At 41.8% G+C, this 18,374-nt stretch overlaps 1 protein-coding gene across 10 annotated transcripts in view; it reads right to left on the bottom strand.

Annotated features, from left to right (window-relative positions):
* DOCK9 (dedicator of cytokinesis 9) overlaps positions 1–18,111 on the bottom strand; it is a 127,705-nt gene extending 109,594 nt beyond the window's left edge. For 3 of the 10 annotated variants that reach the window (XM_027443490.3, XM_072032445.1, XM_027443447.3), the window contains exon 1: positions 17,840–18,111. In XM_027443490.3, the coding sequence (XP_027299291.3) occupies positions 17,840–17,953 (114 nt within the window). In that variant the 5' untranslated portion in view covers positions 17,954–18,111. Of the gene's footprint in view, positions 1–2,057; positions 2,652–17,839 lie in introns of those variants that run through there. The other 7 variants (XM_027443411.3, XM_072032442.1, XM_027443441.3 and 4 more) reach the window with 4 other exon arrangements.
* Between the last annotated feature and the right edge of the window lie 263 nt (positions 18,112–18,374).

The raw sequence follows: 18,374 nt of genomic DNA, 5'->3' as shown, positions 1-18,374 counted from the left end.
AAAAAAAAAGAAAACAAGCATTTAGAGCTTATGAGCATAAAGTAACTTGTCACTAATGCCACGATTGCAGTATCCTTCCCCCGCTTCAGAGAATCCTGCCTTCCACCCTTAAGGGGTAGATCAGTAGCAACTGTTCACCAACCTCAAAGTCCCCAGAAGCCACAGCCAATGCCAGCTGGTGACCTGTCAGTGACGTGCCAGTTTCTCTCTCATAAACTCAAATTTTTGCCCTTATAGACTACAGCAGTCCAGTACAATGAGCAAGAAGTCATTCTGACTCCCCTCTATCGTAATAATTTTCAGTACTAGCCTTCAAGTATTTATTCCAGGTAGAAAAATATCTTGATCCACTACCTTCAGTTAAACCAGGGTGACAAAGCCATACAGGAAAATATAAATAAATAAATACACAGTATTGTTAATCAAAAGCATTCAGAATTTTCAGAGTAGAAAAAAAGCCAAATCAACAGATCTGGCTCTTGAGTTGCAGATGGAAATCTAAATATATTTTGTGCTTGATCTTGCCAGTTTGCAATCCTATTCCGTAGACCTAAATTAAACAGGAATTATTCCTGGAAAAATACCACATGAAACAAAGATGAAGTTATATAATTCAAATAATTTTCACTCCAACCTCTGAGTTACAATAATATATACATATATTTAATATTTCTCTATTCATTCATCTATTTGTATCATGTAAGGCCAGTAAAGACTCTGGGTCTTAAAATCAAAGGACTGTAGAAGTTATTAAAAGTGTTCAGGGTCTAGAGTTTAACCAAAGTCTAATAAGCATCTGTACGAGGCTGACTTTAAAACATTTCACAGTGTAAAAAGGTTTGTAATACCTAGAGGAAGCCATTTTACTTTTAATAGCAACCAATATTAAGAATTTATAAAATGCAATACTACCATAAAATGTAACATGCATACTGCGAGTTCAGATGCTTTCCTGGAAACTTAGTAATGTGTATATATGCATGCACACATATATCCACACACGTATATATTCTATACATGTATTCTTTCCTGCAAATTTCCTGGTGTGTGTAGACACACAGATAGCTACATCCACATATGTTTTCCTCATATTTGTATTCAGCAAGAAAAGACCTGACCAGCATAAAGGCAACAGAGCTTTGTGAAATTCCTGAAGGCTTTCCTTTTCCAGAACTGCAATTGCACAGCAGGGGCATGCCAGCAGGCACTACACCCTTGTCAAAATCCGTCCAGATATTTCAATGTACCACACCCCTCTCATTCCAACTATCTCGTCCATGACAAAGCAACTAACAAGTAACCCCAAATTATTTAATATAAATATGTATATCCTTAATTCACCCAGCTCTGAAGCAAGTGGTGCACATTAGCTATCCACCCCCTCAAGCCTAAATGCAATCCATGACGCACATATGCATCATTAACCTGGGGGGTACAAGAAGACAGGCTCACTCTGAAACCTGTTTTCTTTGCGTCAAGCAACACCTAAAAAAGCCTCTGCGAGCAAAGCAGCTTCAGGAAACTGTTACTGCTTGCTTTAACCATTTTTTTTCCTTCTAGAATGCTCCTGTATCTATTTTGGTAACTCAAATGGAATCAGAATACTTTCTGGAAGAAAAAACAAGTATTCAGATCCATCTGAAAAAAATAAGCCTTAAATCCTGGGTTACTGTTTTCCCAACAATGCATTCCTCAGTTTTCCCAAATAACGTAATCATCTGTACTTCATTTGAAGTGCCAAATACATTCCAAGAGCACCTTAAAGAGATCTAACAGCAGACAACCTTCTGTAACAAGCTCGTTTATGGACTGCAAATCCTTTAGAGCTATTAATACAAATCTAAGTGATATAATAACTACGAAGCATAAGCTCTGACATTACAGCTCCATGCATACATGTCACATACATGCACTAACATGCTACAGTAGCAAGGCAAGGTATAGCTAGTCCACACACAGTAGATATTAAATAAACACTTAAATAAACAAGGTATCCTGATTCTGGTTTAGATTTTAATTAGCAGGTAAAAATATTAATGAAACAAGTTGATATTTACCAGGGATGAATGAACCAATATTCCTGAATCTTCATTTGGCAGGCTGAATGCTGTATATTCAAGGGCATTGTTTTCCCCTTGCAGTTTGCAAATATAGCCACAGTTTCTCTCAAAAACTGTCCGGATGCCTTTAAAGAGAACCACGCTTGTAGTGCAACCCATTCCAAATCTGTCCAATTTTGCATTTCTAGCAGCCCTGATTGCATTTGCAGGATGTCTTCCTCCCTTGCTCGGCTCGAATGATTTTCCTGTGCTTCACAGAAATTTTTCTTTGTACAGTCTTCATTACGTCCGACATTTAGTATGTTCCTCAACTAGAAACCATCAGCTACTGAAATGTAATCCTATTTGTTTAAGCCAAACACTGCCAAAAATCCAGCCGCAGAAGACAAAAATCAGAGGGCGATGAAAAGCAAGGGATACCTCAGCTGTAGAAGATAAGAGGCTTTCAGCATGTGCCGTACTCCACAAGAGAGATGAAAAGGTATTCCAGAGGGTCTGGGAAACAGCTCCTGTGTTCCAAAGATCCTCAGAACATAATCGAAGATGAAAGGAAACTGCAAAGATACTGCTGCAGTTTCTGCTGCCAGCCACAAAGAATCCTCATCTGCTGCAAGAAAGCACTCTCCCAGAATGCCTAGCACGGAGTTCGTACTAGCAAACATTTCTTTGCTTGACCTATATGTGCTTTTTAGTGCTTAAAAGCAAAAAAATTCAAAAGCAACAGCTCAAAACGAGGGGAAATTTAGTAAATTATGCTGCCATGGAAAAAAAAAAAAACACGTTGCATAAATCTACTTCAATCAACTGTTTATGTTATCAGCATGCTGTTATCAGCTCAGGCAAACCACAAGAGAGCTGGAAGCTGACAACTGTCTTCACTTATTCCCTTCTCCCTTACAGACAAAAAGTAACCACTTGGAAAAATGAGTTCCAGAACTGATGATGTACTCCCTTAAAAAAAAAAACAAAAAAAAAACAGCTCTTTTTTCCCCATACATTTCTTAGCTGTACAGTGAATCACATCCACATTGATTGATTTTATCGCTACAGGATAGTAAGATCTACTGTACTGGTATCTGTCACACAAGTATGTAAGCTTCTGTAATTGACACTGAGGAAGTGTGTTTTCTGATTGTTTTTAATCATCTTTTGGAGAAACAACTTGATTTAAAAGGCAAGGGATTTGTAAAAACTAATTGCCCCGAACATGACAATATCAATCACTGTCAGAGATCACAGCTTAGCTTTATATTCCTGCTAAACTGATCCACCACAGAAAGCACTAAGAGGTATTTACTTAAATTATAGAACTGGATGAAACACTGAATTTAGGAACTCAAATTTGTTGCAATGCAGGTAAAAAAAAAAAAAAAAAAAAAAGCTCTTAATTAAAAGGACTTCAGGGATGCATGAAGGCAGGGATGGGAAGAGATAAATGATGCAGATTTGCCCCCATACAAATTAACTTGAGGAGATACTTGGATGCTACAATGAGTGATTCAGAAAAAAATATGCAAGATTTATTAGCACTTTTCCCTAACATTTGGCTAGCTAATGCATCTCAGTAGTATATTTCTAAGTTAAATACAGTAAAATAATATGCAGACACATTGATTAAAAAGAGGGGAAAAAAATCAATACTTGACAGTGATCCAAGTAATTCCTTCCAGTCCCATATTCTCAAGGGCAGCAGTCAGCATGTTCCACACGTTGTAAGAAATGCAAACCATGTGAAGGCAGTTTTGGTAAGAAATAGCTTAAATTTTACTCTGAAGACAATGATACTTCGTATGTAAGCAAGAACCTTGCGTAGGGATGTCCCTGTACCTTCTTCTGTCTCTGTACCCACCCCACTTCAAAGCCAAGAATCAGAGCAGTGATAGAAATGCCGGGCTCCATTCATAAAGCTTGGACAAAGACCTGCTTGCAAACGTGGGAGAAAAGAGTCATGGGAACTTTTGGGTAGACCTGTGCGGTGTCAAGAGTTGGACTTGATGATCCTTAAGGGTCCCTTCCAACTCAGGATATTCTATGATTCTATGATTCTATGAATTAGCAGGGTATTTCTGGGGGTACCTTGCATTCCATCTGAAATGCAGGATTACAGAGACCTGACAAAGTTCAGAATCCAAACATGGTATCAGAGCTTGACAGATAACTAGAAGAAAGCACTGTTGAGAGGGTTGCTCTACGAAGTTTCAGAGACTTCATATTTGGAAATGTTACTAGAAAATGGTAGAAAAAACAGTTTGTGCCTTAAGAGAATACGAGAAAAGTCTGTTTACAGCAATTTACCATGCCTTAGGTAGTTCCTTCAAATACCTAGAAAATGACCTCACATTTAAAGCACTAGGTAGGATGTGGAGAAACAGGAAAACAAAAAGACTTCATTTGGAAAGATAAACAGATGATAGAACCATAGAATAATTCAGGCTGGAAGTGGCCTCAGGAGGTGTTCTAATTCAAAACTGATTAAGAGCAAATTTAATTTTGACTACATCTTGAATAAATGTAGCATCATGTTCCTATAGTTATTTTAGGAAAGACAATTGAAACTTGAATCAATACAGTGGTAGTAACAATGGCAAGCAATGAAAAGGTTTCCAAATTGAGCTTGAAAAGGAGATAAATATGGAGTCATGAAGGGTGGGAAGAACCCAAAGGAAGAAGGAGCTTGACCATGTGCTTAAATATTAATACCATGAGAAATCTGAATAGTATGCAATATAAAGCAGACTGCCAACAAGCTGACTTTTTCTTAAGACATTAATTTGGTGCAAAGTGGAGGCTTCCAGCTTTGCTAAGGAAATTCCTGCAATTGTACTGAGCACAAAAAGCAGCGAACATCCAGACAGAAATGTGACAACTGTAATACTATCCACTACGGAATTACATCTCAAAGTGAAATGGGAGGCTGGAAAAGTTTTTGTAAAGCTCTGACAGAACCCTTCTCTACCAACTGAAGAGAGCTAAAGGGCAAGTGTAAGGTAGGTAAAAATCTTAATCCAGTGGTTGGAAACAAAAAAAAAAAGAAGAGAACAAAAAACAAGACTGGATAATACATAGTTTGCAATGTGTAGCTTGCTGCTCATATGACCTGTTGCTGAGCCTGGGTTTTGAAAGGGTATTTTTCCCTTTGGAGGGGTAGACAGGAAGAAAGAAAGGTTGTTGACAGGAGACACTGCTAATGCTACTTCTCTTTGCTTGTGGAAAAAAAGCTCTTCATGCAAATTTCCAAAGAGTTATATAAGTTAACATATACTGCAAATATTACATTCCTAAGCCAAATTGCATGGCTTCTCCTCACTATATAGTATATCGAAGCTGTCCTGAATGCACTGTGAGATTCCTGACAGCCAGAAGATGAATTAGTTGCTGTTAGCTGCAAGGTGGTTCTTTTGAAAGTCTTTCTAAGACATGGACAGGTAATAAAGGAGCAGCTCTTGTCATCCTCCATAAAGTTGTTGGGAACTGCTTAACAGCAGCTACTCAGTTGCTTTAAGGGTCTAACCATCAGTCCTCCTCTTATCACAGTAAATGCCTAATAATCACCTTTTCCTCCAGCACCAGAGGACTTCAACATATTAAGCAGCCCTTCTACAGCCAAATGAGTTCCAGCTAGCAGAATCACATAGCTGCACAGTTCTCAACAACGTCTGCACGTTTCAGTTTGACACTGGTTAGCACTTAAAAGGTAGAAGTCTTTTGGGAAAAATTACCTGGGTCAACTTCAAACCTTCAGGGGATAAAGCTCTCAGTAACAAAACAAGAGCTTATTAGAAGCAGCTAGACAGAAGTCAGGCAGTTCAGAGAATACAAATGAAACCAGGGAGAGCTTCCAAGTGAATATGCTGTTGCAAAACAGCATGGACATTCTGTCTTCAGACGCTGCCATCTCTACAGCAGAGTGTTTCCTAAAGACACAGGGCCATATCTGCAAGAGAACATCATTCAGGCAGGATTTAAACATTTAAGCCAGAAAACTACTTCTGAGCCCTTAAAACATTAGAAGTAGGTAGTTAAATTTTTTACCTACAAAGTTGTCCTTGACATTTAACATACCCAAACTGATGCCGTCTTGACAGGAGCAAACATCTGGTTCCAAAGAGATCTTACCACATACTGACTGAACTCAGCTCTTCACAAAACATGACAGTATCTGTAGGTGGAGCACTACCTCCCATCTGGCAGCTACGTTTCGACTCAGAATGCTAGAGACGTGGGCCTAAAGCTGCTTCAGCCCCGAAAGATTAAACCCAACATTACATATCACTCTTCAGAGTGCCCTAACAACCAGGTGATGGCATACCCAGGTCAGCGTACTTGCTTTTGTCTGATAGAGCTATGCTGCAGGGAAGAGCTGAGATCCAGCAGCCCTGCAAGAGGAAAAATAAATGAATATAAAACAGCCCCCCCTTACTAGGAATGCTTCTAGAAAAGAAAATTCAGGTTCTGGTTCCTCTCGCAAGGACTGCTTCTGCTATGACTGCCTCCTGCAAATTTCATAGAAGAGCTCTGTCAGTTAATGCTCTTCAAGAGCTCACGCTTCTTCAGAAAGAAGGAATCATGCCAAAAATGCTTTCTGGCCACAACTGAGTTTTACACTTCAGATAGAATAAAAGACTTAAGCGCCTGATTTTTTAAAACTAGTGCAGAGCTTCTTGTTGGGCATGGATTATTTTTGGTGACCCTCATACACACTTTCAAGACTGGGAAGAAGGGGTATTCAGGGAACTACAGGGCGTTCAGACTCACCCCAGTCTCTGGGAAAATTACGAAGCAAACACTGCAAGAAGCCTCGTCCAGCCATATAAAGGACAAGAAGGCAAGTAGACAACATGGATTTACCACAGACATATCGTGCCTGCCCAACCTGTTTGCCTTCTGTGATGGCTGGCTCACGTACACAGACATCACAGTGGATATTGAAGAATGCAGGTGAAACAAGGCCTCTGACAGGCTCCCAAAGCATCCTTGCAGCCAAACTGGGCAGACCTGACGAGGATGACATCCTGGTGGACAAGTTGAGCATGCTAAGCAGGCTTCTCAATACAAGAAAGATACTGACGTACTGCACTGAGTCCAGCTGGGGACTATCATGATGGTTTAGGGGCTGCAGCATAAAGCATGAGAAAAGTTACATGTATGAGACGTGAAGTGAAGGCTAAAGGGAGCTCTTATTGCTGTCAACAGCTACCTAACAGGAAGGTTGAAAGAAGACAGAGACAGACTTGTGTTGAAGGTCCAGCCACAGGACAAGAGGTAACACATGAAATATTTCATTTACATATGATAATTTTATTTATTTTTAAACACAAAGATGGCTAAATACTGGAATCAAAGTCTCCATCTTTGTGGATATTAGAACTGGATTGGCATAGTCTGAACAACCAGACCTGCTTTGAGCAGGGGGGTTGGACCAGGTGACTTCCTGAGATTTTCCTTTCAACCTATACCCTTGCATGATTCTGTGGCCCTGCATCAGGTAGCCACACACTGACCACAGAAAGAGGAAAGATCCAAGAGAATTCTGTCCTTCTGACAAAAGCTGCTATGATCACTGCAGAAGGAATCTTGACAACAACACGTCTGGGTTCCCATGTAATTTTGGATGAGGATCTGTACACTCAGCAAGGCCCTAAGAAGAGATTTGCATCAAACAGAAATGAAAAAAACAACTACTGTAACATTAGAAACACTAACTATAGCGCCAGGCTGAAGACCAGAAGCAGTTTACCATCTGTGCAGGATGTCAAAAAGTCAAAAACAATGCTTATGAAAATTGGAACACTGGTTCTGTCACATCCAGTCAAGGAAGCTGTCGGAGGTGGCTAATAACACAATAAGCTCACCTACAGACAGGGGAATGTTTGTATCTATCATGTCTCTTGCACATTTCAGTAAGTGGGAAGGAGGCTTAAATATGACGCAACCCAAGGGATGCCATTTCAGCGATTATAATCTTGCATACATAGTATCACGTACGTGCTGATGGAGAGCTGCACACAAATTTACAGCCCCACTCGGTACCAAACACTAAATACCACAGCTAACACTTTGCAGTCACACCACGGGGAGCTGCAAAAAGGTCAGTTTTCTCACAAGCCCATTCTAAATGTAAAAATACATTTCCATCCATAGGTGAGCACTGGGAACTGCCAGGAAAGCATTCACCCTAAAGTCAAGCTTAACTCAAGTCTTCCCTGAGGCAGACATGCCAAAGATACCCCAAAAACTTCAGGGACTTGTCCAAGCCAAACTAAACCGAGCAAATGAACTGTCATGGTTAAGCATGAGACACAAAACACCTCCTTTTAACCATTTTGTATTTCAGGCCTTAACACAGCATTTCTGGTATTGAAATATGCTCACAGGACTCCATCTAGTGGTTACCTAACTTTCAGCCTTCTGAAGTTGACACTTTCAATCTGGACTCTTTAAGTAAGTGAGATGGTAGCCACAATACAAATGTATTATTATTAGAGAGCAATAGAGTAAGTCACTAATTACAAGAAGTTAATTTCAGAAACACCAATGAAACCATGCCAAAATAAATGAAAGTCAACAGTACAGTAGGCTAGAAACAATAGTACCAGACCCATTTTTGAGCAACCATAGGTTGGGAAGAATATCAACAACTTCAGATCTCTTATACCCTCTTACACTTTTAATCCCTTTATGGATGTTACTCAGATTCAGGTTTTCCTCCTTTGCTTTGTTACTAGTTTGTTCAGGAACAAGTTCCAACCTTCCCTCCAGCAGATCAGGAACTGCCAAAATATTTTGCTGGAAGTGTTTGTTATTTATCCCTTGAACTCTACCACAAGATTGTCTACAGCAAATTTCCCCTCCCTCCCATTAGCAACCTTGCATTTCACCTGAGAGAAAACCTTTTGGATCGTGCTGTATGCTACAGCCAAGAAGAATTCATATCCAATTTTATTGGACCATCTGAGGCCATCCACAATCCCAGGCAAATAACTCCAAGGTGATAACAAGCCTGGCAAGCAAGTCTCCCAGGACAATTCCTGAAGGAAACTAGAATAGCATCGTTCAAATAACTACGATGTGTGTCGGTTCCTCATTAACCTGAATACTCTTTTTAGACTGCCTGAAGCTTGAGGTCCAACATGAATTTAAGGTCTCCCTTGGATTAGCAAACAGTAAAGGGAAGCCACCTTGAACAATCCTAAAGGCAACAAACCTGTTAAAATGAAACCAAGAGCTATCTTACTATCCTTTTCCTCTCCCATTGAAAATATCCAACTCTTTCTGTGGCACTTGTGTTGTTCTTATTCTTGAGCGTTCCAGTACTCTCTTCAGCAGATGGAGGCACCGAGATCATCTCTCTTTTACCAATGTCAAAACACAGGCATCCAAATACAGGGTCTGGACGTGCAAGCTGAAACCAAATTAATTTCTACCAACTTGGAGGCACTGAATTCTGGACCCATGAAATCAACTACATTTCACTTATAATTACACACAAATTGCAAGTTACATTCTGCATTAATGCAAACAAATCTAAATGCTTTCTCTGCTTAAAATTATGACAGCATTACCCATTCTGAGTATAATGTGTAGTCACTCTTTGTGTGGGGATTAACTCTACAGCAGTAAAAATATAAACTGCTCCCTTATCTCTGAATTCACCCAATAACTCATTCCCATCCAAGGAGTACCTGGAAGCAGTAAAAAAACCACTGTAGCCTGTGCCTCCAATTTCCAAACCCAGATCAGTATCTGTCGCCATGCTATCTCCTTGAAGTCAATAGCTACAGCTCAGTATCAAAAAGCATCCAGTAGTACACAAAGCAGCAACTAAGGATTGTTTATTTGCACAATGGCTCTATACTACAGCCTTTCCTGCTTAGCAGCTCCAGCTCAGCATTACTCTTTCTCAGCTTTGTAGCAATTAAACATAAATCTTGAAGGTTTTTTTTAAGTGAGGTCACTCTAAATCCCACTGCATGAATAACTATGTTTCTTAGCAGAAGAAATTTCAAAAGGGAGTACCTGATTTCATTGTCCATGCACAAACTCACCCCTAAAAATTAACACAACTTTAGAAGTGTGGGGTATCATTTTCAAAAGAGAACAGTTTTGTTGGTTTAGTGTCCCCTAATTTTTATTTTTCTTATGGTGATACTTCTAGGAAAAAATAAAAATAAAAAACTTTTCAAGAGTACTACCAAAACAGTCTGGAGAAAAAGTCAACCTCAATGAATTTTTTCTTAGTTTTCTCAGTATTAAAAAGTTGGCATCTCTTCCAGACCTACCATTATTGACAATATCATACATAACAAGGCCTTCTTTACATTTAATGTCTCCATGGAAATCCTGTGAATCAGATTTTTCAGATGATGCTCAAATGACTTATTTTTCCCTCCTTGCTGTCTCAAGACAGTAGAAGGATCCCAAACCATCAAGGTTTTTGACACAACAGTATTCAAGAGGCTGAAAACCAAATTTCCCTCTTATAATACCTGACATCCTCTCCTTCAGGTGTTGAGTAGACAGAAATTCCAGTTAGTCCTGTAACAGCACCTTTTTCTTCAGAGAGGGCCCCAAAGCAGAGCTTGGCCTGAGCCCAGCAGCTTCAAAGTAGAAATCCAGTTAAAGCCTGGAGTACGTGGAGGCGTCAGTGGTATCCAGGCTGAATCAGTCTGCAATCTGCTTCCTTCCTTGGGACACAGGGCTAAAGCTGCTTTTTAAGAACAAAGTAATCTACTATCTTACAGAACAAGTATACAGAAGAGTGAGAGAAGAATGGCATCCCTCCCCGCCACAACCCTGAAGATATCTTTCTTGCTGCTTTCCCTTTGCTCTGGATACCCACCAGTAGCCCCAGGCTGACACCACTACCTTAAATAAAGCACAGATTCACAGATTAAGGTCACAGAACAACAGGACAGTTGAGGCTGGACTCTGGAAGTCATCTGGTCCAACCCGCTCATACTGGGCCACATTAGCTTCACCAGTCTGAGGAACCAGATCCAGCCAGAGTTTTCAACAAAGCTACTGGATTGTTTCTTTCTAGTTTTTCCCATTTGAACTGCCAGAATCTCCAAGCCAGGCAGCAATCTCTGGAGCCAGCAGAATGCAGAAGATAGTATCTGAATTCCCTGTTCCTGCTCTCATACCTGAATCATCAGTCAGATGAGGAGATGACAAAGTGCAGTAACTCAGCCTTATACCAAGCAAGAATCCCATTCCTCACCCCTGCAGTCAGATAAGGATTTTTCTTTTCTTAATGTTTCTGCACCAATGCTGCTATTTTGTTCAACCAGTAATAACAGGAGTGCTGCAGACCACCTCAGCTACAGATGTTGGATTTTTCTGACCAAATGTTTGTGCTCCAAAACAATTTCCTTCATAAAAATTCCCTTCAGAGTTCCCGCTCAACTTTCTGACAACCTTTGGACGTCTCGTATACCTTTTTCCGAAGCAAAGTCCATTGTGCCAATGAAATTCTGGTTCTCGATTAGTACTACAGTCTTGTTCATAAAATGAACTAAACCTTTTTTGTGGCCCATAAGACTTTTTTTTTTTTTTAATCAGGAAGTCTCTATTTTGCATTAATATATGTTCACTCTCATTATCACAAAAAGAACTTTAAGTATCTTTACAGAAAAAAAACCTACAGTATTCTCACAATACAACATTTACCTTCCATTTTTTCACCATACCTTGAATTTAATCATCGAAGTTACATCAGTGCTTCTAGAGTAAGACAGAATGCAAGCCTTCCTGCACAAACCCATCTATCCTCTACATTAAGGTCTGAAATAAGTTTACATACTCAGAATGACTGGAGTATCTTCTTATCCTTCTATAAGATGCCTTTATGCCTTTTTAGGCATAAGTTATTTCAAAAATCTTTCAATGGGAAGAGCACGAGAAGAGCAAGATAATACCTGGATTACTTAGGCAGCTTTATGCCTTTTATGCCTTGCATAATTAATGCTTTTGATGGACTCAGGCAATCTAAGGAGAGGAGAGCAGGGAAGAATGAATTTGTCTTTAGCTTCTTCCAAACGAAGCTTGGCCTTCAGTATCTACATCAAGTGGAGTACTTGATATAATTCAACCTCAAAACCAAAACTAAATGCGAGCTAGGGGAGAAAGATTTAGGCACATTTTTAATATAGAGTAGTTTTAAAAGTCAGTGCATTAGATAAGTTCTTCAAAGTCCACCACGGATTTCAGGTCTAAAGAAGAGTTTGTTGGACTCCAGCGATGATAATGTTACAACCTTTTGTCATCTCCGTAAGGAGCCACCAGCACCAAGTTGCCCCTCAGTTACATAAAGGAAAGCAATACATTTCTCAGAAGGATGCGATCAAACTTCCTGTTATCTGGAAAACTCAGCTCCCCTTAGTTGCTTCAGTGAGTCACCAGCATCTTTTCCTGACTATTTTTAAAGCAAACATGCGTAAGTTTTGCTGTCTTGAAGCTACCTCAAAAAACACAAACCTGGTTAAAAGGTCAGATTTTCAAATCATTAAGCGTGCATATACATGCATATATGTGATGGTTATCTAATCGCAGGCACACGCTGCTCAGGGGCAAGTGGCCACTCAATCAAATTGCCACTCTTGCTCAATGTCACTTGAACAGCAACACCCATACAACCCCACCACCACCACCCCAGTTGATAATAAAGGTCTAGTTTTCAAAACCAGTAATTACAGACCTTTTTGAAACATTGCCCTAAGAGCACAATGCAGCAGAAGCAAACAGACGACTTGAAGCTGGATATACTGTTTTAAGTTTATTGCATAAGATGTTTAATATGGGGAGAAAATAATCAGAGTTGTGAAATTCTCAGGGTTAATTTCAGGTGTGATGAGTTCTGCTTTTATCGAGATACAAATATATGATCTTGCTTGGGTTTGAAAGGGCACGAGTAGGAGGATGAGAAGTTATGCTGTGGTATTCTGCGCTGCATGAGAGCTGTTGCCACCATAGATTTCAAGCCCAATCCAGCATCACGCTCTACATGACATTTGCTGCACTAGAACAACTAGCTTTAAAGCACTTAATCCTCTATTTTAAACATAATTCTCTTTAGCAGGCTAGGAAAAGCTCTAACAATGAATAAAGAAATGAGATGTAGCTAACAAGAATGATCCTGTGCCACTTTTGGGGTTAAATAAATTTTCATTAGCACAAAAAATCAGCAGTCCTAAACCTTCCCCCCTCATGTTCTCATTCCGAAGAAATTCACTGACATTTAAGATTTAAGCAAGTTTAAAGGTATTTATTAATAGAAATGTTAGTGCTATAGTCCAGCCTCTGAATCTTCTCAACCACAAAAATGTCTATCATACTCAGTAAGTCTTCTCAGCAGCACCAGGCCTGCCAGAAACAACAGTTTCCTTACCCGTGTTTTGTATCCAATCGAAAAGGTTTCCACATGCACTTTGCTAAAGTAAAATTAGCACGTTTATCACAAAGATCATACCTTTCCCGAAGGAAATAAAAATTGGCAGCGTGTTAGCAGTGCATACCATAAACTAAAACAACCTCTTCAGGGCTGAGCATCACGTTTTTCCCCCCAAGTAAAGAGAAGGTTCAACAGTTCAGGGAGTAGCTGAATGAGCCCTACCGTTTGCATCGAGCTCCTCCGAGGTGAGATGGATGGCTCACCTTGATGTGAGATAGGATGACGCTCACTGGCAGCCACCGTTTTTCCTTCAACACCTTTAGTATCAGTTCACATCTCTCTGCTTTCACTCACCCATTCATAACAATTTGCTTCTTCCAGATCCTTTACGTACTTCGTTTTTCATCCCATTCACAGAAAGCTCAAGCTTTAGCCACTTTTCCATCTTTTCTGTACCCATCAGCTCTAGCAGATTCCAGTCCCCATGCCCAGCCTCCCTCCAGCATTACACACCACTTTGTCAGTTCCCACTCTCCTAAAGCCACCAACAATCTCTTTCTATACTAACACAGCAGCTGAAATCTCACCTTTAATGAGGTTCCAAATACTCCTTTCACCATGTACAAAGAAGACACTTTGCAGAAAAGCACACGAGCCCTCTCTGTGCGCAGAATATACATGTGCACATATACATATGCACAAATCAAGAAAAATACCAAACCAAAATGAATATTGCATAATCCTCCCAGTAACTGCATTATCGGAAAAACACATCAAAAACACAGTAATAATAGAGCAAAGACCTGGACTGCAAAGACAGACTTTGTGTGTTCTAATCAAGAACAAGTCTCCTAAATCAAACAACAATAACAGGAAAAAAAAATAAGGTTACCAGCGAGTTTGATCAGCCATCAAGGATTTGTCAGGAGATCCAAGCACTGTCTCTGTGATATACTGACTTCCTGCAACATCTGAAAAGCTGAATTTCTGCAAGGCTTTTAGAACTCTACCAGGTACCTGAAGTCACATATAAAACCCCAACATGTACTGAGATGTGACAACTTCAGCCTTCAAACCTGTTTTGTACATCCAAATCAAAAAGGAGAACTTCAAAGGATAATCTGGGAATCATACAGATTTCTGACTGTTCTCCCATATCTCCCGTTTCTTCTGTGCAACGGTGATTTTTATATGGGGGAGACAACTTTTGCAAAGTTATTTGGGATATGTAAACCTTTTAGTTATCTGCATACACAATAAGGGCATTTTATTGACAACTAGGCAAAAGAGCAGCCAAATCGGGTTGACATTCTTTTAATTTCTTATTTATCCACCCTTAAGCGTAAGCTTAATTTAGCATGGGGTAGAACACATCATTTTGTCACTGAGATCATTTATCATTACCACATCATTGAACAAGACACCACATGCCACCCCTCTGGTCCTACTGATCCGTATAGGACGTATTTTGGTTAATCCACCACATTTTAAACCTGTCGCTACCAGTTGCACATAACGCTGAAATTGCATTGAATCTTGCTAAGATTACTGGTTGAAGAGGCAGACTTGCTATCCCCGCAGTCTTCCTCTCCAGACAGAGGTATTTGTGAGGCCAGAGGAACCAGCAATAAGTCACATGGCTAGTCCAAAGACAAAATAATGACAACACACATTCAGCGAGGATGCTACTGCCATGCAGAAAAAAGCAAAACCTGAATGCAAACCATGAAGATATACCTGATGTGCCATATCCTGCAGTGAGAAACTGGTTGCCAAATAATGTTTTCAGCTCTGCCAGCTGTACCTGTTGGTCCTGCAAACTAAATCAAACTGCACAAGTGCATGAGCTCCTAAAAGCTGACAAGATAGCTCGCTTAGTTCTGCAAAGTTAGCTTGGCTAGCCACACCTGCTAACTCTTCCACCAAGCTATTTAGTCTATCGCTTGCCTGAAAATCTCTTATTTTTAGCTCCAATTAAGAGCAATCTGAAAATTTCAGATATGGCACGCTGTCCTACCGACGTGCTATTTTTAATCCCCTTTCATGAATATGATGCTAGGCACGTTTACTCAGAAGAGATGATAAGCATGTTTCAGAAACACTGCCTAATAAGCCTCATTTAGACACGAGAGATGCTCTTTTTTTTTTTGAATAGTGCAAGACTGGCTGTATTGTTTAAGGCACAAACATAAGGAATTGTTAAACAGCAGCTAAAATAAAGGTTAGAAAATATATAGAAGCTTATAGGTATTAGCAGTTCACTTCTGTGTCCTGCTGCATGGATGATTCTGCATCCCTTCTCAGCAGATTCTGCTGCAGGGGCGTCAGAAGCACTCTGTGGCTGCACACATCTGGACAGATTATCTAGCAAGAAGTGCTAGCCTGAATTCATTCTTTCCTACCTCCTGATTCTGGACAGCAAGCCCAGTCAATGGAAAATAGGTTCAGCGTTTTGTCAGTATTGGAAAGCTTCAGCGATGAACAAGTGCTGACAGTAAGATCACATCAGTTACCAGTGCTGAACAACGTTATAAGCAAGGCATTTTGTTGACAACCCAGTCCAAAAAAAATCCAGGGGGAGGGCAGTGCCCTATCAAAGAGCTTTTAGAGGAAGCTTAGGAGAGGAAAAAAAAAAAAAAAGTGTCTTCTTCACAGCAAGCAATATAGAGTATTCTACAACTACTTCAATATTGGTAGGAATGCTGTGTTCACTGTAACAGCACAAGAAACTTTTCTGGTAACAGAGCCCAGAGAATTCAGCAGCTCAGGAGCCAGCCAACTTGCCAAAGAGAGAAGTAAATACTTTATAAAATTCTTTTAGAGCAAAGAAAAATAGAATCCCACCTAAACTCCTCCTCTTAAAAAAATAGTAGTAATACGATTTCATTCCAAATGTCACAACGCTCGATGAAAAGTTACAGCAAATTTAAAGGAGGAAAAAGTTAACTCGTAAAGAGAGGAACATCTGGCATCACTAGACTTTTATGACATGATTTAAACAGCGTGTGAGGAGGAACAGAGGAGTTCAGTGATAAAGTAAACAGTACTTGTGATAGTAGGAAGGACATAACAGCAGGGGCAAAATATTGCTGGCACGGGAAGGTGAGCTCCAGCACAAAACTGTACAGGAGAGAGATGAGGACTCTGCTCTGTGCAGCAAGCTAACAGAAAAGGATCACTAACCTGTCCTGACCCCAAGTCATTATTTTTGCTTTCGAAAAGAGTGAGGAAGGGCCTTCTACAGGACAACACTGAGCCAGTACACCACTTGCTCTACTAACACCATCACTTCTTTTACCTCCTTAGAGTTCTGCAGAATGTGCTGTTGGGGCAAAAATACCTTGGATATTAACAAATAACACCACCACATGCATTTGATCAACATGAATGAATTAAAGAATCAGAAAAAGAGTTTCCACCTCATCTCAATGACACCAGTTATAAGTGCACTGAGAAAAATACTCCCAATGAATGGGGATGTGTTGGGGGCTGGGGACAAGGATTGCTGATTACTACAGAAAAAAAGAAATTACCTGCATCATGACAATCCCTAAGTCTCCCACTCTTTCCAGGAAGAAACTTCATCCCTGGAGAAGCATTGATGTGTACTAGATGCTTGTTGCATGTACTTGTGCTGGTGTCTCGTGGAAAGCTGTCATTACGCAGGTGGACCCCGAGCTATTCATATGGGAACTTGTATTATATGTTCCTCAAACCACAGTCAAATAAAGGGTAATTTCCCTTTAGAGCTACCAGTTGATTAAAGAAAGCCATGCCTTTGAGTTACAGCTACAGCATTTACTACTCTCACACATAACTGTGACACAACAAACTATGTGATCTCCCAGGAGGTACAAGAAAAGTTGGAGAAGGCCACGCTTAGCATTAACAAGAGCGAAAAGCAAACAACCCGGAGCAGCTTCCACTGTTGGAAACCCCAGCGCCGGAATCTCTGTGCTCCCACAGGCTAAGAGCTTCCTGAAACATCCCCCTCGGGGATAACCAAGCCCCACGGCAGAAGAGCCCCAGGAGGGGAGCTCTGAGGAAAACCTTGCCCAGGCTGTTTAAGATGTCGTCACCTGAGCGCGGCCGGGCCAAGAAACCGTACCTCTGCGGGCTGGTCCCGGCTGCCTCAGACACCTCGGGGCTGATCCACCGCCAGAAGCCGAATTAAGGCAGTGAGATTGTGAAGGGGGAGACTGCGAGCGGGGAAGCACAACCAGCACGGGCAACGCAGGAAGAAATAAGGTGTTAAAGCGCTCCTGCGGGGACCCACGCTGCATGCTGAGCATGTATGAGCACTAGGATGAACCCACCCCGCTTCCAACGCCTCCCCTCAGCGGCGGGCTGAGCCCAGACCCCCTGAGGAGGGGCCACCCCCGGCACTCACCAGCAGCACGGAGCCGCGCACCACCTCGGACACGCTCTGCCGCAGCTCGGCCGCCGTGCCCGGCTTGCTCAGCGCCCGCGTGAACTTCCGAGTCTCCGCCGCCGCCAGCGCCATGGCTGCGGCCGCTCCCGGTGCCGGTGCCCGTGACGGAGCCGGAGCCGCTCCCGCTCCCCTCAGGGCCCGGCCGTTGGCGGCGGCCGTTGGCTGCGGGCGGCCGTTGGCGGCGCGAGCCCCGCCGCGGGCTCCTGTCAGGTAGCCCCGCCCCCTCCGCTCGTCACGCCCCGCCCCCTCCCCTCCCCTCCTCCTCCCCGCTCTAAGCCCCGCCCCCACCTGTTCCCCCAGCCGCTCGCCCATTGGGCGCGCCGCTACCTGCCCGGCCGCCGCTCGCCGCCCTCATTGGCTCAGCGCGGAGCAAGGGGCGGGGCTAGCGGCAGGCGGAAGTCGCCGCCCGCTTGCTCGCCTCAGGGGCCCCGCCCCTACCGGGCTGCCCCGAGCTGCGCAGCGGCCGCAGCGGGGCCGGGCCTGACAGGGCGGA

Source organism: Anas platyrhynchos, chromosome 1 (assembly GCF_047663525.1).
Source record: "Anas platyrhynchos isolate ZD024472 breed Pekin duck chromosome 1, IASCAAS_PekinDuck_T2T, whole genome shotgun sequence".
Classification (NCBI taxonomy): Eukaryota; Metazoa; Chordata; class Aves; order Anseriformes; family Anatidae; genus Anas; species Anas platyrhynchos.
This window is presented reverse-complemented; position numbering and strand designations above follow the sequence as displayed.